The 27,129-nt window shown below is 39.3% G+C and overlaps 1 protein-coding gene across 1 annotated transcript; it reads right to left on the reverse strand.

The window, feature by feature from the left end:
• Window positions 1-743: 743 nt before the first annotated feature.
• LOC128491048 (carboxypeptidase A2-like) lies at window positions 744-7,569 on the reverse strand. Its single transcript, XM_053463215.1, has 11 exons — window positions 7,436-7,569; window positions 5,415-5,496; window positions 4,576-4,710; window positions 4,087-4,185; window positions 3,704-3,805; window positions 3,400-3,498; window positions 2,954-3,064; window positions 2,087-2,177; window positions 1,728-1,927; window positions 1,549-1,633; window positions 744-997 (listed from the first exon to the last, which is right to left on the reverse strand). The coding sequence occupies exons 1-11, from the start codon at window positions 7,498-7,500 to the stop codon at window positions 810-812; spliced, it is 1,257 nt and encodes a 418-aa protein (XP_053319190.1). The 5' UTR covers window positions 7,501-7,569; the 3' UTR covers window positions 744-809.
• Between the last annotated feature and the right edge of the window lie 19,560 nt (window positions 7,570-27,129).

Here is a 27,129-nt window from a genome sequence, read left to right on the forward strand (position 1 = left end):
CTATGTACTACACAGGAAAAGCCAAGCTCTTCTGGCAGGAAAAAAAATAATGAGTTGGACCTTTACAAAAGTATGCGAGCTAAAACTGCACTCAAAAGCAAACCCATTAAATTAGCCTAAGAGGGGATGCAGGCCCTCTTGCACACCAGGCAAATGGCTGATGGGATGCTGGCAGACTGTGCACTTGCCGGATATTGCCAGTTGCACACTATGTGTGCATAAAAATTAGCATGCAGCTGTGAATATCCAGCCGTCAGCCACACTTTTGCCATCTGACAGCCTCTGGCCTTAAAGTGCCAGGGGGCCTCGTCATTGCCAGTCTGGCCCAGAGGGGACATATTTAAAACGTGGGTGTATAAAAATATTGCAGCAAAATACTTTTTTAAATGGTTACTTTAATATTGTACATGCCAGCGTCTGACATGCTAACCAGCAAGGGAACGGTTATCGTTTCAGTAAATAAGAACTAGACACTGGAGAGCTTTTATTTATTAACTAATTAATAAATATACAAGTATACAAGTATTTTGTATACGGAGGCCTCTATACAAGGATATCTCCTTGAGGTACGCCTGCTGTAAAAATATCTATCTTTTTTGCTCTGTGATCTCTTTTTTTGCTCTGTGCCGCTATTCTTATACACAAAGGCCAGTTTTTCGCCTTACCCAAGAAGCTGCATTTCCAAAGTGTTCTAAAACAAGTTGCAGAATGATAGAATGATTTACATAAAAACCAAAAACACATTGTTAAAATGGGTTACTTTATTATGTATAATAAACAGACTGGTGCTCTGTATAGAGGTATATATTCTAGTAAGGGTTGTCTCGTACATGCTCCATGATCTTCTTCAGACCCAGATAGGTCTCCTGTGCTGTAGGAAGGATCTGAGTGGCTGGTAGGAGAAATCCATAGCGTCCTGTGTCTCTCAGCTCAAAGGCAAAGGAATATTTAATTCCAATGTCATAGGTCCAATCAATGCTCCCACCACTGGCTTGGTCTGAAGCAAGAAAAACAACAAGGTTATCACGTTACTTCTTTTTATGGGCAAGTAAAGCAACTGATCTATTACAGGTAACAAGCTCATGCTGCGATACCTGTGTCCTTAGCTGCGGGTAAAGCAATAAAATGATGGGGTTTTTTTATCACCAGTGACAGTACACTTTTCCAATCATTTACATATTTTATATGATATAAGAAATGAGGATTATATAGCAAAGTTTCCAGGGTGAATTGTCTGGGTATTTAGAGAAAAAAAATGTAGTGGTATACTAGTCACAAAACATCTGCCCTAAACAGATGGCAATCAGTGTGTGTCATTATACAAGAGGTAAGAAAGAGGTACAGAGTGAGATTCAGAACGCTATAACTTTGAATAGATATTGCCTTAAACCTTGTAGATACATATGGTTATATTATCATTGGTATTCATTTTAATCTGAAGATAGCTGATGTTGGAAGCTTGTGGCATGTCATAAACATATTTGAGATTAAACAGAGTAAACTGCGTGATCAGACACTGCCCATCAGAGTAACATGAGATAAACTTACAGATTGTGGAGCAGATAGTTCCAACTTTGTACTGTGTTCCATAGAGAGAGCTCAAGGCGGCAGCAGCAGATCTACCCACGGTGTTCTAACAAGAAAAGCAGATGATTCAAAAAACATTTCATCAACAAACACCATGAAATATTAGATCCTGGGCAATCTCGAACAGGGCAGAGACTCACCAGTTCTGTGTAGTGTGCAGGGTTGGTGCACTTATAGCCATATGGGAAGAGCAGAAGTTGAGAGTAACTGTGGATTGACACAAAGCCCTTGATTTTTCCATGTGACCTGATGAAGTTGGCAATATTTTTCACTTCCACTGCAGATTCTGCACTGGGCCCACGGTAAGAATCAGAGCAGGGATCTGAGCTGGCACCTGGTCCTACACACAAGGAAATGATACATCAGCCTCAGATCTTTTAATACAAGATTTAAAAAACCTACCATCAACAATTCTCAAATTAAAGTTTGTACGTATTGTTTTAAATAAGTTACATATATTTGAAAAGTTATAGACGACTGTGTATCAGTTGGTAATTACCCCCAAAGCCTGCATTCCAGTTCCTATTAGGATCAACACCAATACAACGACTTCCACTGTTAGGGGCTCGGGTTTTACGCCACATACGATCCTGAGAGAAAAAAAATGACATTAAAGGAACAGTCTATCACCCTAAATGGTTTGTTATTTTAATGCATATTGAAATCCTTTTACACAGGTACAACCTGCATATTTTGTGACAGTTCTACTGGCACAACATTTAGATGGAATTTAGTGATACACCTTAAAAACACACAATGTTTTTGTGATAGTCATCATCACATGGCAAAATGTGCTTAGGTCTGTATAACTAATGAAAAAGGGGATCTTTACCTACACCGTAGGAGTTTGGATAACATCTCTATATATAGTTTGGAGTAGCCGTATTAGTCCATTGTGTAAGAATGCAAAAACAGACTGTTAGTCCAATACAAAAGGTATTACAAGATTCTGCAACATTCTGTTTTTTTTGAAAATAATTATAGAAACATGGTAATTCATGTCGAAAAAGTTTTCAAATTCAACCTTGCTGTTGATCCAAAAGAGCACAAAAACCCTACATCGAAGCAATTTCTTATTTTGCGTCAAAAATGGAAAAAAATCCTTCTTGATTCTGTATATAAACAGTTATATCTTTATAGTTCACTTTTAGGGAAAGGAAAATGGTGCATTAAATTGACTAAATGTATTCCTTTTTATAAAAATGATATTTTATGGTGGGTTATCCATTGAAGTATTTGGTGCAATTAAGACTTTTTTCTTAAGTCTTCAAAATTAATGGAATTTGTGTTTGACAACTTCTTTCCACTTTTAAGATAAAGAAGGGTAGGTAGGTAGGTAGGTAGGTACTGTGGCACGAATACTTACTGCAGTATGAGAATAGACATATCCATCAGGGTTGGTAACAACTAGAAGATACACGTCAAATTTGTTGAGCAGAGATGTGATGGATGCATCCTTTCCATAGTCTGTTGCAAGCTGGTAGAAAGAGACAGTTTCGATGTCATGAATATTCATCAAACTATGGACTCGTATTGCATCTCTAGGAAATCTTCACTTCTCCTTTGTCAACTCATTTATTTGAGGTGATAATCAATTTTTGCAGCACATAAAATCAGCACATGATCTAGCAATATATGCTAGTAAACAAATTGGGAACATAATCACATCAGGAGTTTTTTGGGGTTAATGAAGAGAGTATTATAGATGAATATAAGTGTGGGAATTACTGGTATAGTTACACTTCCTCATATAGTCTCAGAAGACTGAATAGTAGAATTTAATTATTATAGAAGAAAACAGTGAACAATTACCTTGTATCCAACCCACAAGGCAGTAGCCTGAGTAATCCACTCACGAGAATGAATGCCAGCATCTATCCAAATGGCAGGACGACTGGCACCAGTGCTGAACTGGATGTAAAATGCAGTTTGTTAGTAATTGAGATAATAATGAATCGTCTTAGCAACCCATTTGCTTTTTGGCATGAACAGAGCAATTCAAATAAAAGCACAACCAATGTTTTGTTAAACACAACTTAAAGTAGAATCTGCAAACTGAAAAATCCCAAAGGGGTTAACTCCCTAATATCACCAAGGGTGTGTTAATATAATTTACCTTGAGGACATAGAGAGGACGTCCCTCAGTAGAAGTCCCAATCTGTTGCTTGGTGACCAGTGATTTGAAATCCAGCACAATAGCATCAAGACCTTTGAACAGCTAACATAATGGAAAGCAAAATATGTGAGACTTGTTAAGATTACAATTTTATTTACAAGAGCATGTGGCAAAATATTTTAGAGAAACATAGGGTTTCATTTAGCAACATCAGGGGAAACTTGGGACACAGACTATATGTAAAGAACTTATGACCATTATGATCATTAATGAGTGTGTACTATTTTTACACTACTTTGACAAGTTACAAAATATAAAATAAGTATTTTAAAGGCTTTGGTTAGTAGGTGTAGGAAACATGCTTATCAGATTAATTTACTAACATTGTCCAAGGTATGATAAGTAGCATAGTTGAAGGTGGCAGAGTTACGTTCCTTGATATTATCAGTTTCCATCTCCTGCTTCTCTGAGTCGATCACTGTCTAAAACAAATAGATCACAGGTTATTAATACCACAATGGTTGGTATCTCCCCCATTGCTATTAAGGACACTTGAAAGTGATGAAGTTAATTTTCTACTGTGGTATTTGACATTCTAATTAGGCACCAAATGGTAATTTCACAATCAGATGCAGAGCCACTTGCTTTTAGTAGCACACCTCTCGTGGTTAATACTCCATCTTTTATGAAGGCATCCGGGGCCCATCACAAAACAAAAAAATATTTTGACTAGATGTTTAACAGTATTGCTCAATTCTATTCCTTAACATCCGTAACAATTCTAGTCCTTATTCATCATTACTCTGGTCTTATGGGAGACAGATGACCTAAGTCCATCAAGAACACAAAAAGTAATGCTGTCTTTGGTATACCTGCAGATCATTGATCATGATAGAATACTCAATGTTGTTGAACTCCAGGTAAGACTTCACAGACTGGAGACTATGGAACGGGACACGAACATCAACTGGGTTGTCAATGTTGGCTGGTTCAGTCCAGAAATCAAGCTACAGACATGTAAAGAATAAGACACAGAATTAAATTCCCAAAACAAAATTCATTGCTAAATTGCCGAACAAACATGAAGAAGATGAAGAAGTGAACATTAGTTTGCAATTCATACTATCATATAATTCATAAATCACATTAGTTTGTCTTGTAGAGCTTGACTGAATTATTAGTGGTAAATATAGTCACAGGCAAAGAGACATACCATATGAAGGTTCTTACTCATGTTTATCTGCAAATGTATGATTCTAGTGTGACATTCTTGGGTGACATTATAGGATGAGATTGCGACGAATGGACAAAGCATGACGAATTTCAGAACTTTTGCAGTTTGTTTTCGTCAGCTTCGTCAGTGAGCGCCCTCGTTATCGTTGATTTGCATGAATGCTTGAAGCAGATAAATAGACTGATACATACATTATCTATATGACAGATCTGAATATGTCCTCCTCTTATATATGGGAACTCTCTGGGTTGACTCGGCGTCTCCAGCTTAACCAGAATTGCGTATGGCCAAGCCTACTCTCTACTCACATTCTGCCTACTTTCTGCCCACTCTCCCTGTTTCCCGTCCAGTTCCCTCCCACTATAGGCTTTTTGTGGCTAGCCCTACCAGGTCTATGTGCAGACGAACTCATGCCCACAGAAGAGAGAAAGTTCCATGTAGACTACCCTGGCAAGTTCTCAAGTATGCCTACTATACCTCGAGGTGTGTCAGCCCTTCCAGAGCCTGGAGTTCCTTTATTTGATCATCGTTGCTTGCTTTGATCCTCAGGACTTGGTGTCTGGAGAAAATAAATTGTTTTTAGCAATTATTAATAACACAAAATATTAAAGGAGTCTATTATCAGGATTTTTGGGTTTGTTCCAATATTCTTTTTCGGTACCAGAGCAAATGTGTTTACTAAACTTTGAGTTTGAAGCTGAGTTGTGATTAGAGGAGAAGCTTTATCTGACTGCCTTATGAATGCCTACGTTGGTTTTCCTGGTTTGTTGGCCTGGCATAACACAGATTAAAGATCCCCATTTTTTTAGATAAAGGAAACAAGTCTTTTCAGCAGAATTGGCAGAGATTAACACAATAAGAGAATTTAACCCCTTGACAACAATTGACAATCGCCTCCTAAGGGTCTCGATATAGAGGCTTACAGCAACACAAATAAAAACTCCAGGGGGCCCATTTCATCACTCCTAGACATATTGTCTCTAACAAGATGGCGGTGTCCATTCAAAATAAAGGATCTCCCAGAGTTCTATCAAGACCATCCTGAAAACTTTGAGCTAACACTGCATGTTGACTACAGGTACTGCAGCTAACCATGCAGGTTAATAGAGCAAGTCCTAAAACTGGCACTGTATCTTTCAAAAAACTCATGGCATGGAAAGTGTTAAAATGTCAGCATTTGAAATACCCTGGGGTGTCTAGTTTTCAGTGATATATGGTTTGATGGGGTAAATTGAATTGGCCGGTTTCACAGGTGTCACAAATAGGACACGGGAACAGAATTTTCCACATGTCAATTATTAACCCCCAAACAGTCTCTGCCACTGGCTTCAAAGATGTCCCAAATAGGGCATGGGGAAAAATAACCAGTTTTAAAAAATGGTTTAGAAATAGCAATATGCTACTTGTACTTATTGCCCTATAACTTGAAAAAAATATAAAAACATTGGGTGTTCCTAAACTTTGGACAAATATTCTTTGGGATAAAGAAATTTCTAAGGAGATCATCATACTCTACATATGGGCATATCTATGCCCTGTAAAGTGTAAGGGTCAGATTTGCTGAATAGTGTTTTCTTGAGACCTATTTTGACATACTACAACATAAAATTTTCTTTCCTTTTCTCTTTTATATGAACCTTTTGGGTATTTTATGTGGGAACTCCCGCCGGAAGGGTATCTTTATACATATTATTTTTGTGTTGCACATATAATTCACTCACTTATTATTTTGGTTGCGTTGTATTTGAAACATTTCGGGGAGTTTGTTCTTCACCAGATGGTGTAATATTTATACTTAATTAGAATATTGAGCTTCACTTTTTTGTATTTTGAGTAAAATATTAGAATCTTTTTAGCAGTTTTTTTATAAGCTTCTGGAGATGAGTAAAAGAAAAAGTCAGAAAAAAAAGTGCTTTTTTGAATTTTTCACCATATTTTATAATTTTTTAAATAGTAAAATATATGATATGATCAAAATAACGGTATCTAAGGAAAACTCTTCTTGTCCTGAAAAAGACCAATATATAATTTGTGTGAGTACACTAAATGAGAGAGAAGAAAATAACAACTAAACATGAGCACCTCAGAAATGTTAAACGCGAAGTGTACAAAAAAAGACAGCACTGTCCTTAAAGAGTTAAAAATGTATGCAGCAGACGTAAGGCTATCAATATAAAACATGTCCAAATATACCATATGATTTGTTTTTAACAACGAAAAAATGTGCAAACAAGGTGAGCCGAATATTTTTTATCTGCCGCTAAATTGTATTTTTCAGTGTTTTTTTTGTAGTTTGCAAACAGGTAGGGTTTTGGCACAAAGCATAGTTGTTTTGTCCACTAACCTTCAAATGCTCTATTTTTACAGTTCTTTCAAGAAACAAAAAAGTAAAATGGATATACATATTATCACAACTTGGACCAACATAGGACTTTGTGATTAAGCCAATAATGTGAAAAGTACCATCAATATCTAGATTCCAAAGCACTTATACTCACCCTACAAAGGTTTTTACAGCAATAGTACCTGCCACTAAGGCAGAGAGGAGCAGGAGAAGTCTCATTGTAAAGAGTGGAACTTCTGCCAGTCCTCTATGGTATTTATAGAACAGGCAGGCTTCACTGACATAATGGTGAGAATCTGCAGGTGGTCATAGCTTTAGGTGTATAAAAGCTTATCTCAAGGTAACTGACTGATATAAGACATATCTTAGGTAATATTGCATTTTTCTGATGTAATCAACACAGTAAATTTCTAAAAGTGTATATGTTGCATCAGTAATGCAGTTAATATTAGATCTCTACGTACTTCTAATGTATTTTAAATTAAATATTTGTTAACGGTAAATTAAGAGGCATACATTATAATATGGTTAAGGTAAATCTGTTATCTACACAGTGTTCAAGCATCAATTTTTACTTTTTAACTACTCATAGGTTCTGTTTTTAGAAAGCATATGGCAGGCAAAAAGTGATGAAAGCCCTGTATACAGAATTAGATGAACAAGACACTCATTTTTAATAATGGAAGGAATTCAGTCAAAATAAGAGCAAAGCTATTATAGCATGCAATCTTAATGAAAACAGAATACAAAAGATTCTACTCAGTGCCCTTCCTTACGCATGATGAGCACTCCTCTTCCCATGACCAGCTATCCCATAACTAACAAACAGAATAACACACATAGTAACATGCAGACTTGCTCTAAAACCAATGAACTCTAACATCATATGTTAAGATCCAAAAATATGCAATAACACCTCACACTAACGTATGCACACACATTTTATCACCATATGTTCATACATGCTAACACACATACACTCACTTCAACACATTCGCTCTGACATCATGCACCAACACACATGCATTTCTCTTTTATTTGCCCAATGCAAAGCTTATGCGAGCAGAACACCTGATACAAACTGCCATGTTACTATTGTGAGCTCACATAATGTTGCTTTATGTGACGCCCACTGGGTGCCTTGGTTACATTCTTAATATCCTATATATTTCCAAAAAACACACACACAGTATTTTGATCTACCTTTTCACATGTCAGGCATGTTTTTGGGTAAATGCTTCACACTGGGCTACCTGGAACATACCAATAAATCTCCCACACAATATACCACATATATGCGGTATTTCAGTGTTACACAGTCACAAGGGACACCTAAATCATGGCAATGCCAAGAGGTTTTAATAACCATGAATCTAATGGGAACACAGTGTTGTATATACTAAGTAAGTATATTTGTATTTACCCCAACACAAAGGATATCAAGGTTTTTTCTTCTTGCACATCAGGATAAATGCTACATGTTGGAGTCTTTTTTTCTTGAACACATGGCATTGTTAATGGTGGAATGTCTGCCCAGTGTTTAAGGCAATTGTTTAAATGATTTGGTGTCTCTTTCCCTGAACTTGGGGGAAATTTGTAAATTTAAATGTTTTTGGTTCCTCTCCATCCCTGGGTTTGGGCATTTTTTTTGCTTTGGTGTCTCAAAGCAGACTAGCACACAAATAATTAACAAAGCAGCTTAGTGATTACAGTATCTTACAAAAGTGAGTACATCCCTCACATCAAGTATTGAGTGTACAGCCTGTATAACAGTGTAAATTCTAGTTTTCTCAGCAAAATAACTCCACACACTTGGCAACAAAAGTGTCAACGTGTCAACATTTTGTGTGGCCACCATTATTTTCCAGCACTGCCTTAATCCTCTTGGGCATGGAGTTTCACAAGCTGCCACTGGAGTCCTCTTCCACTCGTCCATCACAACATCACGGAGCTGGTGGATGTTAGAGACCTTGCCCTCCCCCACCTTCCGTTTGAGGATGCCCACAGATGCTCAATAGGGTTTAGGTCTGGAGACACGCTTGGCCAGTCCATCACCTTTACCCTCGGCTTCTTTAGCCTTGGAGGTGTGTTTGGGGTCGTTATCATCTTGGAATACTGCCCTGCGGCTCAGTCTCTGAATGGAGGGGATCATGCTCTGCTTCAGTATGTCACAGTACATGTTGGCATTCGTGGTTCCCTCAATGAACTGTAGCTCCCCAGTGCCGGCAGCACTCATGCAGGCCCAGACCATGACACTCCCACCACCATGCTTGACTGAAGGCAAGACACATTTGTCTTTGTACTCCTCACCTGGTTGCCGCCACACACACTTGACACCATCTGAATCAAAAAAGTTTATCTTGGTCTTATTGGACCACAGGACATGGTTCCAATAATCCATGTCCTTAGTCTGCTTGTCTTCAGCAAACTGTGGGCTTTCTTCTTTAGAAGAGGCTTCCTTCTGGGACAACAGCCATGCAGACCAATTTGATGCAGTGTGCGGCATATGGTCTGAGCACTGACAGACTGACCCCTTTAACCTCTGCAGCAATGCTGGCAGCACTCATACGTTTATTTCCCAAAGACAACCTCTGGATATGACGCTGAGCACGTGCACTCAGCTTCTTTGGTCGACCATGGCAAGGCCTGTTCTGATTGGAATCTGTCCTGTAAAAACGTTGCCCACTGTGCTGCAGCACAGTTTCAGGGTCTTGGCAATCTTCTTATAGCCTAGGCCATCTTTATGTTGAACAACAATTTTTTTTTTCAAATCCTCAGAGAGTTCTTTGCCATAAGGTGCCATGTTGAACTTCCGGCGACCAGTATGAGAGAGTGTGAGAGCGATAACATCAAATTTAACACTCTGCTCCCCATTCACACCTGAGACCTTGTAACACTAACGAGTCACATGACACCAGGAAGGGAAAATGGCTAATTGGGCCCAATTTGGAAATTTCCACTTAGGGGTATACTCAATTTTGTTGCCAAGGTTTAGACATTAATGGCTGTGTGTTAAGTTATTTTGAAGGGACAGATAATTTACACTGTTCTACAGGCTGTACACTCACTACTTTACATATATTTAATTATTACTTTAGTCACGTCACAGATACAAGTTGTGTTAAGTTTGACCCGTTCATGATCCGGACATCACTAGTCTCGCTATTGGTGCTGGCTGCTGCAGGAGAAGCTCCGTCCTTTTGAGTAAGTCTGCTGCCGGTTCCCCGTCACATAAACCAAAATACCGGCTTCAAAGGGCTGATTACCGGGGCGAGGGAGGGGCGGTAGTTGTAAACTCATGGGGCAGCTGCTTTGGCCCCCCACTGGGTCACACCACACAAAAACGAAAGTTTTAGATTTTAGAAAAGCTGACTTTTCTAAAATGAGAATATGTATAGAGGAGTCATTATCAGACTGGGACAATTTAAATGGCGTTCAGGAGAAATGGGATTTTGTAAAAGCTGTATTAGTGAAGATAACAGAAAATTGTATTAGGCTGGCCAGCAAGAGTAAAGAAATTAAGAAACCGCTGTGGTACTGTGCAGAAGTGGCCAAAATCGTAAAAGACAAGAAGTTAGCCTTTAGTAAATACAAAAATACCCAAAGTGAGGAAGATAGACAGATCTATAAAATTAGGCAGAAAGAGGCAAAGAAAGTTATAAGAGCTGCCAAATCACATGCAGAAGAGCGAATTGCCCTCTCAGTAAAAAATGGAGATAAAACATTTTTTAGATATATAAATGAGAAAAGGAAAGGTAAACAAGGATTAGTTAGACTAAAAACAAAAGGAATATATGTAGAAGATGATAAAGGTTTAGCTGACTGCCTCAATGAATATTTCTGTTCAGTGTTTACAGATGAAAATGATGGAATGGGACCTCAGTTGGGAAAAAAGACTGAATCATTTGCAATATGTGAGTTTATCGAGGCGGAGGTTCTACTTCAGCTGTCTAAGGTAAAGACAAATAAGTCGATGCGGCCTGATGGGATACACCCCAAGTTATTAAAAGAGCTCGGGGGTGAACTAGCAAAACCGTTAACTGATATATTTAACGAATCATTGGTAACGGGAGTTGTCCCTGGGGATTGGAAAGTAGCGAATGTTGTGCCCATTCACAAAAAAGGCAGTAGGGAGGAGTCGGGCAACTACAGGCCTTACATCTGTAGTGGGGAAATTAATGGAAACAATGTTAAAGGAAAGGATTGTTGAACATCTGAAGTCACATGGGTTTCAAGATCAAAAACAAGATGGGTTTTCCTCAGGAAGATCATGCCAAACAAATCTTATTGATTTCTTTGATTGGGTGACTAAAGTAATCGATCAAGGTGGTGCAGTAGACATTGCGTATCTGGGATTCAGTAAGGCCTTTGACACTGTGCCACATAGAAGACTTATAAATAAACTGCAATCTCTGGGTTTAGATCCCAATGTTGTTGAATGGATTAAGGAGTGGCTGAGTGACAGACAACAGAGGGTTGTAGTCAATGGCGTATATTCAGAACAAGGTCTTGTTACCAGTGGGATACCTCAGGGATCTGTACTTGGACCCATTCTCTTTAATATTTTTATTAGTGATATTGCAGATGGTCTTGAGGGACAGGTATGTTTATTTGCTGACGATACAAAAATTTGCAACAGGGTTGATGTTCCTGGAGGAAGAAGCCAAATGGCAAACGATCTAGGTAAACTGGAAAAATGGTCAGAGCTGTGGCAATTGGCATTTAATGTGGATAAATGCAAAGTAATGCACCTGGGGCATAAAAACCCAAGGGCAGAGTATAGAATATTTGGTACTGTCCTAACCTCAACGTGTGAGGAAAGGGATTTAGGGGTAATTATTTCTGAGGATTTAAAGGTAGGCAGACAATGTAGTAGAGCAGCGGGTAATGCTAGCAGAATGCTTGGTTGTATAGCGAGAGGTATTATTATGCCATCAGTATCTCGCATGTCACACTTGTGTTACCTCCTTTCTGATCTCAGAGGCTTGCAGTCCATTTCAGGTGCCCGTTAAACTCCAAGCATACATAGAACTCCTTTCTCTGCACGTCGGTGAAGAAACGTACACTATTTAGAGTAGACAATGACTGCCAATGGGAAAAAAGGGGGGGTTATTTGGGAGGGGGGTGTACAATAGATTGAAACAAAGACTGTAGAACCAGGAATCAAATTGACCGTTGTTGAAAATGAAAAAAAAAGTTAATGCAGATGCATTACCTGGTTTTGTTTTTCCTTTGAAATTAAGGTATCTGTTTGCAGGTCAGAAAGTCATGAAACGTGTAATTGTGTATTGCTCTGAAATGTACAAAAAGTGTAAATAAAATGGACTAAATCTGAATCTGGATTGTGTGTTTCTAAGCAGAGAGTATCTACGTCACCCAGAACCTTTAGTTTTTCCATCGTGCCCCCCCACGCTTCTCGAGGGGTTAAATTGTGCCCTGAATCTACAGGTAACCAAGGACCGGATAGGCACACAGAGCGTTATAAAATGTTACATGCCCCATTGGCTTTTTGATCAGTTTAAACCTAAAATAATAATATAATAATAAAGGGGGGAAGTGTTAAAACGGCACAGCTGGGAGCGAGCGGTCTAAAACCGAGCTGCCAGCGGAGCAACCCCCGTGGCTTTTTTAGGCTTAGTTATCCCTACGGGTAAAACGTAATAAGGATTGGAAAGGGAAATACGAGCAAGTTTGGACCTTACAGGCACCATGATTACTAGCGTGAGATGGATTAAGCTTCTGGTAGTTTAGTAACCTGTTGTGGGTAGTGATCGGGCTGTAGGGGTGATCAGTGTGTCTGTTTCATGGGCAATGGGCCGAGGACAGCGAAGCTAGCTTCTAGTGCAGAGAAAACGCTAAGCTAGGTTTTAAATAGAAGGCACGCTATTTATATGTATAAAATATCTTTATAAAATATGTCGAATTTACAAATGAATGGAAAGCTGCCCAGGGTTTCTTTTTGTGTAAGGGTGGTGTGTTGCACGCGCTGCGTTATGCGACTTTGCCGGCCAATTTTCCGGGCTGCAGAGTGCAAATGCTTGGAAATTCTCTTTAATCAAATACTGTACAACTTACCGATTTATGTCAGCCAGCTGAAATTTTCTGGGAATAAAGTAAATAAGAAATAACGTTTTTGGGTATTTGGCGGACAGGTCATCTCTAAACCCAAGGCAAAAAAAACTCTACAAACTATTAAAAAGAAATATAACTCGGGTACTCAATATATTATATTAAAAGTTTAATCAATGTAATATTCTAGCTATATCCATACGTATGATGTACATATAACTATAATATAAATCTTTAGGTACTAAAACTAAAGGTGTTGAGAGGTGGGACTGGTTGAGCTGAGACATTATATATGTGTGTGTATATATATATATATATATAATAGCTGCCGGGTCAATTTTTAGGGCATCAGTAGCTATTCTGTCATCAGAAAAATATACATTGCAAGGCCAGATTCTTATCAGCAACCGAATTTAATGTAGATATTTAAATGGGATAGTAACCATCTGACAAGCACTTGGTGAAGCTCAGGCTATGATTAAGAGCCTTTTTCAGCCTTGGGGAGACTGACCACTACACCCCCCATTGTAATCTTATTACATGCCACGCGTGCAGCACACCGGAGTATGATGTCATTTAATCGCTCAGTGTAACCAATGGATGTTAGGACGTCACGCCTATTCCAATACACGTTTCGGACTAAAATATGTAACATGCAAAACAATTTGAGCTTAGGTCGTGTTTAATCCTCAGTATGTCAGGGTTTGCGTAAATATTTAATATAGACGAGCGGGTCCCCCCGTAAAACAGATCTTCCCGGTTTGGACTTTCTTAGAATGATCACCAGATCGATAGCTTCCCGTCTTTCTCTTCCGCGCTCTCTCACGTGTTTTCAGATGGAATAATCTAACATTGCAGCCGCTTGCCTGGGAATCTTTTCATGGTTTCTTTCCTGCAAACAGAAACGATTCACTTCCAGCTACTAAATCTTTGTCTTTTTCTTCTATATTTTGCTGCAATCTCTAATTAATTTACCTATATATTGTAAATGGCCAGACCCGTCCACAATGTATAGTTCAAATCTCTGGGAAATGCTTATTGAAGTAAGTAAGCATTATGCAGGGGACGTTTCCAGTCGCTGACCCCTTTATAATGTGCCGTAAAGTTAATAAGATTGAAGTTTCTGGTTGCCAACTCCCGTTATATTATGCATGATGGAGGGCCTCTTCTGCAATAAGGGCTGAACTGGCCCAGCTTATTTTATAACTGAATTGATGAGCTTAATTTCACCTCGGTGTCAGATAATTATCTTTTACGCTTATCATACCTGGGAACTGGGTTTGGCCCGGAGTCTCTGGGGGTAGCGCTGCATCCGTGGGTCTCCAGGTCAGTTTATTCATTCTCTGAATGTGTGTGGGGAGGGGGGGTTGGCCACACCCACCCTTTGCCCACTTACCCTCCTACTCCCTGCCCATTTGAGGCTGTCTGGGACTAGAGCCATCTCTATAGGTAGCTAGCCCTGCTCTATACAAAGCCTACACCCCACCCCTGAGGAGTAAGAGCTCTGGGTAGCGAGCTGTGGGGGTAACCTACCCTGGGAAGTTCCTAGTTATGTGTGTGATGAGAGTTGTTGTTGTTTTCTTAAAGGGATACACACTTATTTTAAATAGTGTATTAAATTAAATTTTCGGTATATTATCTGCAGGCAATGTTAATGTGTGTTTTTCTCTCCCCCCCCCTTCTGTTGTTTTTAGCGCATGCACAATAGGAGCTGCCTGCAGGATTTCACGACTATGACACCACACGGAGTTGACTTGGTCCGCAGATATGAAGTAAAAGCAAAGAGCTGTGAAAAAAAAAACAAATTATAACCCACATGTAACTTATACAGATTGTTCTATCCAATGTACATTTTATTTAAGAAAAAAAAACTAGCGCAAGGGGAATATAAAGAATGAGCGAATGCATGAGCCTGTACAGAAATAACTTAACGTTCACATAGCGAGCTTTCTCGTTTCGCGAAAGCTTTTTTTTTTTTTGCTGAAGAAATTGTATTATTAAGAGAATTAACATGTTCTTTTCACGTGACTGCAGAGATTTTATATTTTGTTTGTGACATCGTGTATTTACGGTGTACGTGTGTGAATTATTGCCGTTCATTTTTATTTTTAAGTAAAGGGACATTATATTACCTAGCAGGTTGGGTCAATTATAAGTGCTGGAGCGGCCCTAGGTATGCCCAACAGTGTTGGTTTTTATGGGATTTTTGGGTAGCTGTCCCACTTTTGCGGGCAGCAGGAGGGGGGCGCATGGACCAGTCGGGGGGTTTCTGGTCCAGGCAAGTGAAAAATCAATGGAGGTCCGTGCTGTTTTAAAACAGACCTCCATTGCATCTCTCACTGCATCCTTTTGATATTCGAGTAAGGCGGGCAAGTGGCTTAGGAGATCGTGCCCAGTTCTGATGCTGACCCTGCCCCTTCCCACCTCTTGCCACAACCCCCCAAAATCAGTTGTCCCGATTGTGACACCTGAAAAGTTGGGGGTATGCTTGAGGGAAGACCCCACATTCTGTTCTGTGTCACAAGTGTTCTCTACACTGGCTGAAACGGTACCGTAGAAATGTTTTGCCGGACGAGAGTGAAGTGTAATGTCCCTTTAAAGAACCATTCAAAACATGTCCTACTATCGGGACCAAGTAACTTAACGCCAGCTTAAGTAAATAAGGCTGTGTGCTCTTCCTTGCACTGGAAGCGGGATCATTGTGTAATCAGATTCCTATATATGATTTCCTATATGTTACTATATCCGGATTTTTGTGCGCTTCTGATCTGTGCGATAGTTGATTGCGCAATACTTGCATATTTTACCTACCTGGGCCATGGATTCACTTTTCAAAGGAAGCTCCTCCAAAGAGTAACGCCTGAAGGGCCAAAACTATACAAAATAATCACTTGTTGCGGGCTTAAGATACTTGAATTAAACCAAACGCCTGCTTTGGAGGTTTATCTTCGGTGAACCTAAATCAGTGTTTCAAAATCATCTTTTTTGCCTTATATGACTACAGTGTGTACCGCACTCATGTAGTAACCAAAATCATGTCTAACTTTGGCACTCATTATCCACCAAGAGACCGTGAGGTATCCGTATGCGCTATAATATGAGCCTGGACTCCTGCCAGACCCTTCGTACCTTGGAGGGTCTGACCGTCACGGGGGATTTTTGTACAACGTCCTATATAAAGCCTCAAATTTGGAATGTGCTCGTTAGTCGGGGTGCCTATAAATACATTGACTCTTACAATATCGTTACTGCATCCGTGCAATAAAAATGTCATTATTTATATATATTTCCATCACAAATCATAATTGTACAACGCTGGGCCAAAAACCATGGGGTTTTCAGTATTGAAAGAATTTGTTCATGGGAATCACCCCAACAAGGTCTGCTATATGTGAGGCATCTAGAATCCTCATCAATAGATTATATGATAATTCAGCGGAAACGGTAGCGATATATTGTAAGTTGCTGACTTTGAAGTTGACCTTTGAAGCAGAGGAAGCCAACAGGTGTCTCTTTAGCGGACATTGAACCAAAATTCCCATGATCCTCTCGGTAGGGAACTCCACGGGGTCCCTTTGGAGACACGTAACCATTCATGTTCAACATTTAGCCTACGGAGAGCTACAGGGGTCAGCTTTGCCCCCCTCGGATGCAGTACGCAACTCACTTATTGTATGTCATTTTCCGTTAATTCCATGAGATTTTATTAAAAATATGCTTTTTATTCTTTAGTTTCCTAACTGAAATATCTCTAAGTCCCTTATCTGATTACCGGTTGAATTGCGTTTAGAAGTGTACATTTCGTTTTGACTTTGACCTTTGTATTATATTTCTTGCCCCAAACTATGATGTAATAACGTGTGTGTATATACAGGGGTTGACTAAGATTTGTAAAATTTAGGAGCCGCAATGATGGGCCAGCGTTGAAAAAAATTGTAGTAACAATTAAAGGGCCGGTAAGCTTTCAAAATAACCAACTTCTCTGATGGAAGCCATAGTTATGCTTAATCTCATTAACCTGATTGGCTGCAGACACAAAAGGTAAAAGGGATCTAGTTAAGATCCCCTCCGCTTAGCTAACCAAAAATCTGGGCAAAGATCCGCCATTGTCGGTCGGCGACCGGATCGCTTTCTGAAGTTCCACTGAAGACGTCAACGTTATTTTTAAAGCTTATGGGCAATTTAACAAACAAGAATATCTCTTTGGCTCTGTCTTAAATATATATATATATATATATAAGGTTTAGGGGATTTTTTCAAGTTTTACCGTAACATTTAAATCATCGAGCTAACGTTCGCAGCATTGAAGAACACAACGGATGTAAACATTTTTTGAACACTTGTCTTAAGGATGAGAATATTGCTCAGGTGAAAGGCTGAAGCTCACAGCAACAGATCCAACGTTGGCCATTTGGCATCAGTGTTTGCAACGCGGGCAGCGACAATGCTGAATTTATGTCTTATTTCAGCTTAATATTTAAGGTATGTTTGGATGTGGTTACGAATTTACCAATTTCAGGTTGTATTTTTTCTTTTTTTTTTGTTAAACAAAATAAATGTCATTTTTCCCCCCCATAACTTGTACAGAATAGAACATAATGTGGGATTACTATAAATACAAATAAAGGATGAATGGTTTGTAACCTGTCTGGCCTTGTTTTTTTTATATATTTAGGACAATAAGACTATGAAATGTACCATAATATGCTAATAAGTTTCCCCAGGGCTGGCCCAAGACATTGTGCCGCCTGGGGTGAAGTGTGAAATGTTGCTGCCCTTCCAAACCTCAACACCCCCCCCCCCGTGTCTGCGCTCTGCAGGAAATCAGCGTTTCAATTGTGGGGGGTCACAGGGTGGGCAATTGCCCCCCTTCCCAGCCCATTGAATGCACACAGTGCCGCAGTGCCTCTGCTCTTCGGGCTGGGCAGGGGGGCAATTGCCCCACCATGTGCCCTCCCCAATTTAAACACCGCATTGTATGTTGGTCTGCCGGCCCTGGGCGGCAAAGTGCCACCTCTTCAAAAAGTGCCGCCTGGGGCAATGGCCCCACTCTGCTCCATAGCAGGGCCGCCCCTGAGTTTCTGGTTTTAAAATATTTTGTGGTGCATAGTAAAATATAAGTTAGAGATCTATTTATTTGCGCTTTCATACGAGACCGCCTCTTATTCCGTGGATATAAAAGCGCTTGGTTGTCGTCGCTGCAAACATAGACCCTGACCCCGTGGTTTAATAATGTGAAGAAATAATCATAAGATATAAATGCAAAGCCTCTGCACCAACACCCCTCCCCCCCTGCTAGACTTGTGTTGCTAGGCAGTGATGTCATAATGATGACTCTCAATAACAATGCGCCAACAATAATCTCTCACACATCAGAGGAAGATAATTTACAGCAGCCAACACACACGCCAATCAGCTACATACATACAAGCAAAACACAACATACATACACGCAAATCAGCTACATACATGTATATATATATCTGATACATACACTCCATGCAAAGCACACATGATTGATTCATTTTATGGAGCCGTCTGGATCGGAAGCGTTTCTTGACGTTTGATGAAAGTCTAGTAGGACGTCTCACATCTTTGGAGGTAATCTTTCCGTTCTCTATTATTTCTATCAAACTTTCTCTCTCTTTTCTGCCTTCCTTACTTTCTGTTTTTATTGTTTTTTTATTTTTCATTCTCTCATTTTCTGGCAGTTTTCCCCTCTTGCTTCGTGTTTCTGTAGTATGTTTATCTTATTGATCTTTTAACACATTTATAGTGGAAAATGCTAAAGGATTTTTAATGTGCCAGAATTTGTCCCAAATGAAGTCAATTAGCTCATCGTTTTGCATAGTAACCAACCTCTAATCCCAAAAACTTAATTTCTTAATGTTGGGTAGCGAGAATAGGACCAAATTCAAGACTTTAGAGGAAATCCGCTGAAAAAATGTGTTATATGGAAAATACTTGCTTTTGTTTAACCCCTTCATGACCAATGGTATTTTTTCAACTATAATTTCTTTCCACCATTTAATGCCCCCACACAGACAATTAGGCATATACTTTGATGTTTAAATTATATTATAGTGAATACATTTTGATAAAGAAAAGTAAGCAAATGGAAATACTCAGACATTAAACTTGTGTAACTGTAACAGTGATCGTTCTATTTCTTCTATATCTGTAGGGCCACGTATTTTACCCCTACTGCTGGAGGAGACGGCTTTATTGAAGTGCAGACCACCGGATCACCAGGACAGGTTTGGGGGAACAGTAAGAATCCGTAGTTTTTTTTGTGACAGTTTATATTTGAACGCCAAGCTTTTTCCTGCATTAGATACTTTTGAAAGTTGTTGACTTGCATTGGGGAAACTTAGTTTATATTTAAATGAAATGTATCTGATTTTAATGTTAAGCTACATTTGAAATATTAAAGTAGAGGGCCACAAAAATCCATGAAATCTTCGGTATAGACTCGCTAGACATGCTGTTTTAAAGTAAACATATTGTAGTTTGGGCTGATTTTGGCCGATTTAGCGAGAATAAGCTTTGTCAAGGTTTTTGCTGATGTTCTTTTATTCTTGCAGTTTAGGGAATCCAAATTACATAAAAAAACAGATTAATGTCCAAAAAAAGACTTAATATGGGCAAAAATCTATTTATTGTCTTAGAACTTTACTTACAAAATTGTAAACCAAATGTGGCCCTTTTTACACATTAATCAGCATCCTCATTAACATTAAGAAAACATTTAATGTAATCTTTAATTTTCCTTACAGAAAGAGATATAATTTATTGTAAATTTTAGAGAATGAGAGAGTTTTGCTAAGCATCCATTGAAAGCGTTTGATTTATGTTTGGATCTGTGTTTATACATCTAGCAACAATATGTATAGAGTTTTAAGTCTTGTGATGTAAATGTTTTCCATTGTATGCCACACACTTTTCATTTTGGTTATTGGTTTCAGCTTAGGTAGAAAGTTGCAGCAGATCATCTCCTGCACGGTCTGACATCAATGGCAATAAAGCACTTCCATTCGGATGAAAGGGAGTGCTTTCTGACCACGCAATCTCAAGGAAAGACACACAAATGTTTTGGCATATTAAGACACAATACGAACACTCAATCGCTGGCAGATCCAGAGATTGATCGCAGAAGGGACACTCACACTAACACACACATATACTCCTACCTGAAAACTAACAATAACAAAGACCAAGCCACTCACCCTCACACACGTATCCAAAAATACCAGTGTATTGCGGTACAACCCCAGTAGAGTAAAGGTGGATTTAGTGTAAGTTTTGGAGGACCAGCGTTGCAGGAACCTATTAGGCACTAATGTCCCAGACAGGTGGATTTAGTCTGTTGTGGTAACTGCCAGTAGCGCTCAGGTAGTGTTGGTCACACTAACACACACCTAGACACATACTTATAGTGTAAGATTTGGAGGACCAGCGTTGCAGGAACCTGTTAGACTAAATCCATCTGTCTGGGACATTAGTGCCTGTCGTGTTACCTGCCAGTAGTGCTCAGGGAGTGTTGGTGATCGAGTACCCCTTTCGTAGAAAGGACGGAGTTACCTGGACCCCCTACTCCTGTGGACTCACCAACACGGTCCGGTTAAGGCAATACAGCTTGCCAGCGTTGCCATGTTCATGGTCATCTTGATCGGATTTCTGGGACAGGCTGAATTTGATGGACGCATGTCTTTTATCACTCACACTAACTCACACCTAGACACTCACACTAACACACACCTAGACACATACTTATAGTGTAAGATTTGGAGGACCAGCGTTGCAGGAACCTGTTAGGCACTAATGTCCCAGATATGTGGATCTAGGCTGCCGTGGTACCTGCCAGTAGCGCTCAGTACTATATACCCTTAGTTCCTCGGGACAGTCTGAGACAAGAAGTCACTTGAAGGCTGAAGCGTTTACGAGGCATCCTCACTGATAGCTTGAAGGGAAGTAGGCGAGTTGAGATGTGCAGATACAACCCTGTCAGGAGGAGGGCAGATCTAGAGAATAATTATGAAAGGGTATCTTATGCTAACAGACATAGATACGTCTACTAACACAATTAGATGCACACTTACAAACCTGTAGAATAAAACTAACATGGACTAAGCACCTGACACTAACAGACACCTAGACCCACTGGAACCTGACAAGAGCGCTAAGTAACATACACCCCAAGGACCACAGGTTTGAAGTTAACATAAAGATTCTCTCAATAGGATTTCTGAAGGATTCATGTTTTTCCAGTAGGTGATACACAGAGCTGTTAATCTAACTAACTCTCTTCCTGGATGAAGGTAATAAGGGTTTTTTTCCCGCATTAGATTCTTTTTAAAGTAAGGAGAATGTTAGGAAGGAAAAAGCTTTGCGTTTCCCTAAAAGCCCTGGATGTTTTTGTGAAGGTCCTGGGAGTTGGTGACTTGCATTGGGGAAACTTAGTTTATATTTAAATGAAATGTATCTGATTTTAATGTTAAGCTGCGTTTAAAATATTGAAGTAGAGGGCCACAAAAATCCATGAAATCTTCGGTATAGACTCGCTAGACATGCTGTTTTAAAGTAAACATATTGTAGTTTGGGCTGATTTTAGCCGATTTAGCGAGAATAAGCTTTGTCAAGGTTTTTGCTAATGTTTTTTTTATTCTTGCAGTTTAGGGAATCCAAATTACATTTAAAAAAAAAAACTGATTAATGTCCAAAAAAGACTTAATATGGGCAAAAATCTATTTATTGTCTTAGAACTTTACTTACAAAATTGTAAACCAAATGTGGCCCTTTTTACACATTAATCAGCATCCTCATTAACATTAAGAAAACATTTAATGTAATCTTTAATTTTCTTTACAGAAAGCGATATAATTTATTGTACATTTTAGGGAATGAGAGAGTTTTGCTAAGCATCCATTGAAAGCGTTTGATTTATGTTTGGATCTGTGTTTATACATCTAGCAACAATATGTATAGAGTTTTAAGTCTTGTGATGTAAATGTTTTCCATTGTATGCCACACGCTTTTCATTTTGGTTATTGGTTTCAGCTTAGGTAGAAAGTTGCAGCAGATCATCTCCTGCGCGGTCTGACATCAATGGCAATAAAGCACTTCCATTCGGATGAAAGGGAGTGCTTTCTGACCACGCAATCTCAAGGAAAGACACACAAATGTTTTGGCATATTAAGACACAATACGAACACTCAATCGCTGGCAGATCCAGAGATTGATCGCGGAAGGGACACTCACACTAACACACACATATACTCCTACCTGAAAACTAACAATAACAAAGACCAAGCCACTCACCCTCACACACGTATCCAAAAATACCAGTGTATTGCGGTACAACCCCAGCAGAGTAAAGGTGGATTTAGTGTAAGTTTTGGAGGACCAGCGTTGCAGGAACCTATTAGGCACTAATGTCCCAGACAGGTGGATTTAGTCTGTTGTGGTAACTGCCAGTAGCGCTCAGGTAGTGTTGGTCACACTAACACACACCTAGACACATACTTATAGTGTAAGATTTGGAGGACCAGCATTGCAGGAACATGTTAGACTAAATCCATCTGTCTGGGACATTAGTGCCTGTCGTGTTACCTGCCAGTAGTGCTCAGGGAGTGTTGGTGATCGAGTACCCCTTTCGTAGAAAGGACGGAGTTACCTGGACCCCCTACTCCTGTGGACTCACCAACACGGTCCGGTTAAGGCAATACAGCTTGCCAGCGTTGCCATGTTCATGGTCATCTTGATCGGATTTCTGGGACAGGCTGAATTTGATGGACGCATGTCTTTTATCACTCACACTAACTCACACCTAGACACTCACACTAACACACACCTAGACACATACTTATAGTGTAAGATTTGGAGGACCAGCGTTGCAGGAACCTGTTAGGCACTAATGTCCCAGATATGTGGATCTAGGCTGCCGTGGTACCTGCCAGTAGCGCTCAGTACTATATACCCTTAGTTCCTCGGGACAGTCTCAGACAAGAAGTCACTTGAAGGCTGAAGCGTTTACGAGGCATCCTCACTGATAGCTTGAAGAGAAGTAGGCGAGTTGAGATGTGCAGATACAACCCTGTCAGGAGGAGGGCAGATCTAGAGAATAATTATGAAAGGGTATCTTATACTAACAGACATAGATATGTCTACTAACACAATTAGATGCACACTTACAAACCTGTAGAATAAAACTAACACGGACTAAGCACCTGACACTAACAGACACCTAGACCCACTGGAACCTGACAAGAGCACTAAGTAACATACACCCCAAGGACCACAGGTTTGAAGTTAACATAAAGATTCTCTCAATAGGATTTCTGAAGGATTCATGTTTTTCCAGTAGGTGATACACAGAGCTGTTAATCTAACTAACTCTCTTCCTGGATGAAGGTAATAAGGTTTTTTGATATATTGAACAACTGTGTCTTATCATTTAGTTTCTCATTGTTTGTGCTTCTTTTTCTTATTAGAAGTGGGAATGATGCATCCTTTCTTCAACATTACCTGAACAATAGCATAATAAGGGAAGTGCTCATGCCGTTGTACAGATCACTGGTGAGACCTCACTTGGAGTATTGTGTACAGTACTGGAGACCGTATCTCCAGAAGGATATAGAAATGTTGGAGAAAGTGCAGAGAAGGGCTACTAAAATGGTTTATGGATTACAAGATAAACCCTACCAGGACAGGTTAAAGGATCTTAACCTATATAGCCTGGAAAAAAGACGGGACAGGGGGGATATGATAGAAACATTTAAATACTTAAATGGAATCAACAAGGTAAAGGAAGATAGTTTATTTAAAAGGAGAAATACTACCACAACAAGAGGACACAGCCATAAACTAGAGGGGCAAAGGTTTAATGGTAACATCAGAAAATATTACTTTACGGAAAGGGTAGTGGACGCACGGAATAGCCTTCCAGCAGAAGTGGTAGATGTTAATACAGTAAAGTCATTTAAGCAAGCATGGGATAGGCATAAGGCCAAGCTAGATATAGGATAAGGCCAAGTACTAAAGGAAAGTACTCAGAGGTTGGGCAGACTGGATGGGCCTACTGGTTCTTATCTGCCGTCACTTTCTATGTTTCTATATTAGCTGCACCCGAGGCCCCTTTTGCTTCGCATTAAATGCGACCAGGATTGTACTTGCACCCGGTGACACTTTTTTTATACTTGAAGGATCGGCGCCATATTCCACCCCTGTCACTGCTAAGCACCCTTTATTGAAAAAGAGACTTCCCTGCTACGTGACAACATGCAGCATTCATTACCCAGAAACATATCACACAACGGACAGGAATTGTATTGCTATATGTCCCTTTACATTATATCATTCACATTGCATATATTCATTTCCATGCCCAGTTCCTGTTATAAAATCTGCAATGTTTTGTGTAAATGTGTGTGTAAATAAAGTTTTTTTTTGGTTTTTTCTCCATTGTGATGTCATAACAGAAGATGCACAGATCTCCACACAGGAGCGAAGCCGTCACTCTGGAGCATCTCCATCTACTGCAGCAAAGAAGTCTGAAGAAACGTCAAAACTGCTGGCCGCCTGACAAAGTGATCTGCGGAGTGTCGGCTCTCCGGCAAAGAGATTCGCAGAGTGTCGAGGTCCCAGCAGAGGTCTGAAGATTGTAACCCGCAGAGCGACGTTTATGATCAATTATTTGTATTTTATTTTGAATTTCATTTTTCCCCATCCACAAGATAGAATTAGCCTCTTAATGCCCAGAGGGAAGGGCAATTCTTCCAGCCATGGCTTCTCTAAAGGTTTCCTCCAACGCTGGGGTTTTTCCTTTCCTGCGGGCTGGAGAATGACTCTTTGTGAGTCCAGAGGTGGCCCCCTCTCGACCTGCTTTATGGTCGATTGTATAGAAAAAAAAATTATTATATAATAAACTTGTATTATTCTCATAATCATTGTCTGTGCATTTTTCTTCCAAATAGTAAAACTGCTTATTCGCTTTCTACTGTCATTCTCCAACGGAAGATAAACTTCATTTATTCACTAATTTAACCTTTGAAGGGTCTTCTGTAAGCAGCATTTTGCGGGTATCACATTATTCACACATTACCATCAGCACAGGGCAGAGATACTTCAGTTATTAACGTCTCATAGTGAAGTGATAGAGCAGCAAATAAAAGAGAAGATACATTTTACATGGCAACAATTAATGGTTTAAATACCCTCACTGTATAAGTCTCTACACTCCTGTTTGGAGGCATCTCCTCCTTTGCATAGATAAATCACAGACACCTTGTCTTTTTTTAATAAAGAAACAACAGATTTATAAAGAAATAATAATATATTTTTTTATTCATATCTCGTTTTTTATAAAATTATGTCAACAAATATTTTACAAATACATACATTAATGTTTAAGTCGCACTTTACCGTTTGATGGGGAACTGCCATATCTGCGATGAGACTAGGATTAATTCCAGCATTTAATAAAAACATCTTACATTATTATATGTGACTTGTGAACAGAGCCACTAGGGCAGAATACATTGGGCGGCAGCTGCTTTCTAGCCAAGTGTGACTCCAAGGACAGGCGACCAAAGCTGCATCCTTCATGTTTATTAATAAACGGAAATAACGGTAATCCAACAGCTATAGGAGCCAACAGTGACTTGGGAATTTTATTTTAAAGGGGAACTCCCCTTTTTTATCACAAGTTGTGTTAAGTTTGGTGGTGTATTCCATCATAGGTCTTATTGTGTATTGGGCTGGGAATTGTTTACCATCTTTGTATATCAACCAGTAAGAGCGTAGTTTAAAGCCATACAATTGACCAGCAGAATACCCTAAAATAAAGTAGCATATTAAAATTATAAAGCCCAAATTCTCCCAGATCTCAAACCAAAAACACGAATATATGAAAAGATATGTTTTCAATTGTTCAATATAACTATTTCTTGAAGGCTGTCCAAACACTCACAATAAATGTAAAGCTTACATTGACTTCATCAGAAAGATTAAAAGGTGTCATGTGATGATATCAGGTGTGTTCTAATTTGTGATAGGATCTTCAAGGATGACTAGCAAATACTGTTGTTAGATAAATAGAGAAAATTTAAAGAAGATATTTCAAACATTACTGGATTCCAGCTAATGTGGTTCCAAGCTTAATTGCTACTTCTAGATAATTTATCTTGATCTCAACAACTTCAAAAAATCATTTTCCTTTCCATGCATTTTCATTAATGTGTTGAACTCGGCTTCAAGACATTACTAGACGGACATGACAGACCCTCCTGGAAACACAACGCACAACAAAGATGCCCACTAGGGAACCTGACGTATTAGGGGTATGTATCAGTCACGTTATTGTTTTTCACTGAATGTTCCAAAATGATTCCGAATTTTACATCCAGATCATCATCACATTCCAGAGCATAAACTATGCCGCCCTTAGTCACAATGAGAAGGCTGAGGTTCTTATCTCACAGATGTTTAATGCACATATCAGGTTCCAACTAAGACATTTACATCAACACCGTAGAACTAAATAAAAATAAATAAGAAAGACAAATCATCAGACATACAGTCAATTACATCAAAAAACACATGACTGGAAACTCATAATTAGACAGAAATACACCTACATACCACTTTTGCCTGCTTGTGAACTAAGAGAGGGGTTTGTATCTTGAATTTTCTTAATCAGATGGCTTATGATTCTCAGAGATAACTTTATGACTTCTGATGACAAGACCATTCAATCCTTTATGTAAGTGATTTGTAACAATG

This window comes from Spea bombifrons, chromosome 4 (genome assembly GCF_027358695.1).
Source record: "Spea bombifrons isolate aSpeBom1 chromosome 4, aSpeBom1.2.pri, whole genome shotgun sequence".
NCBI classification, from domain to species: domain Eukaryota; kingdom Metazoa; phylum Chordata; class Amphibia; order Anura; family Pelobatidae; genus Spea; species Spea bombifrons.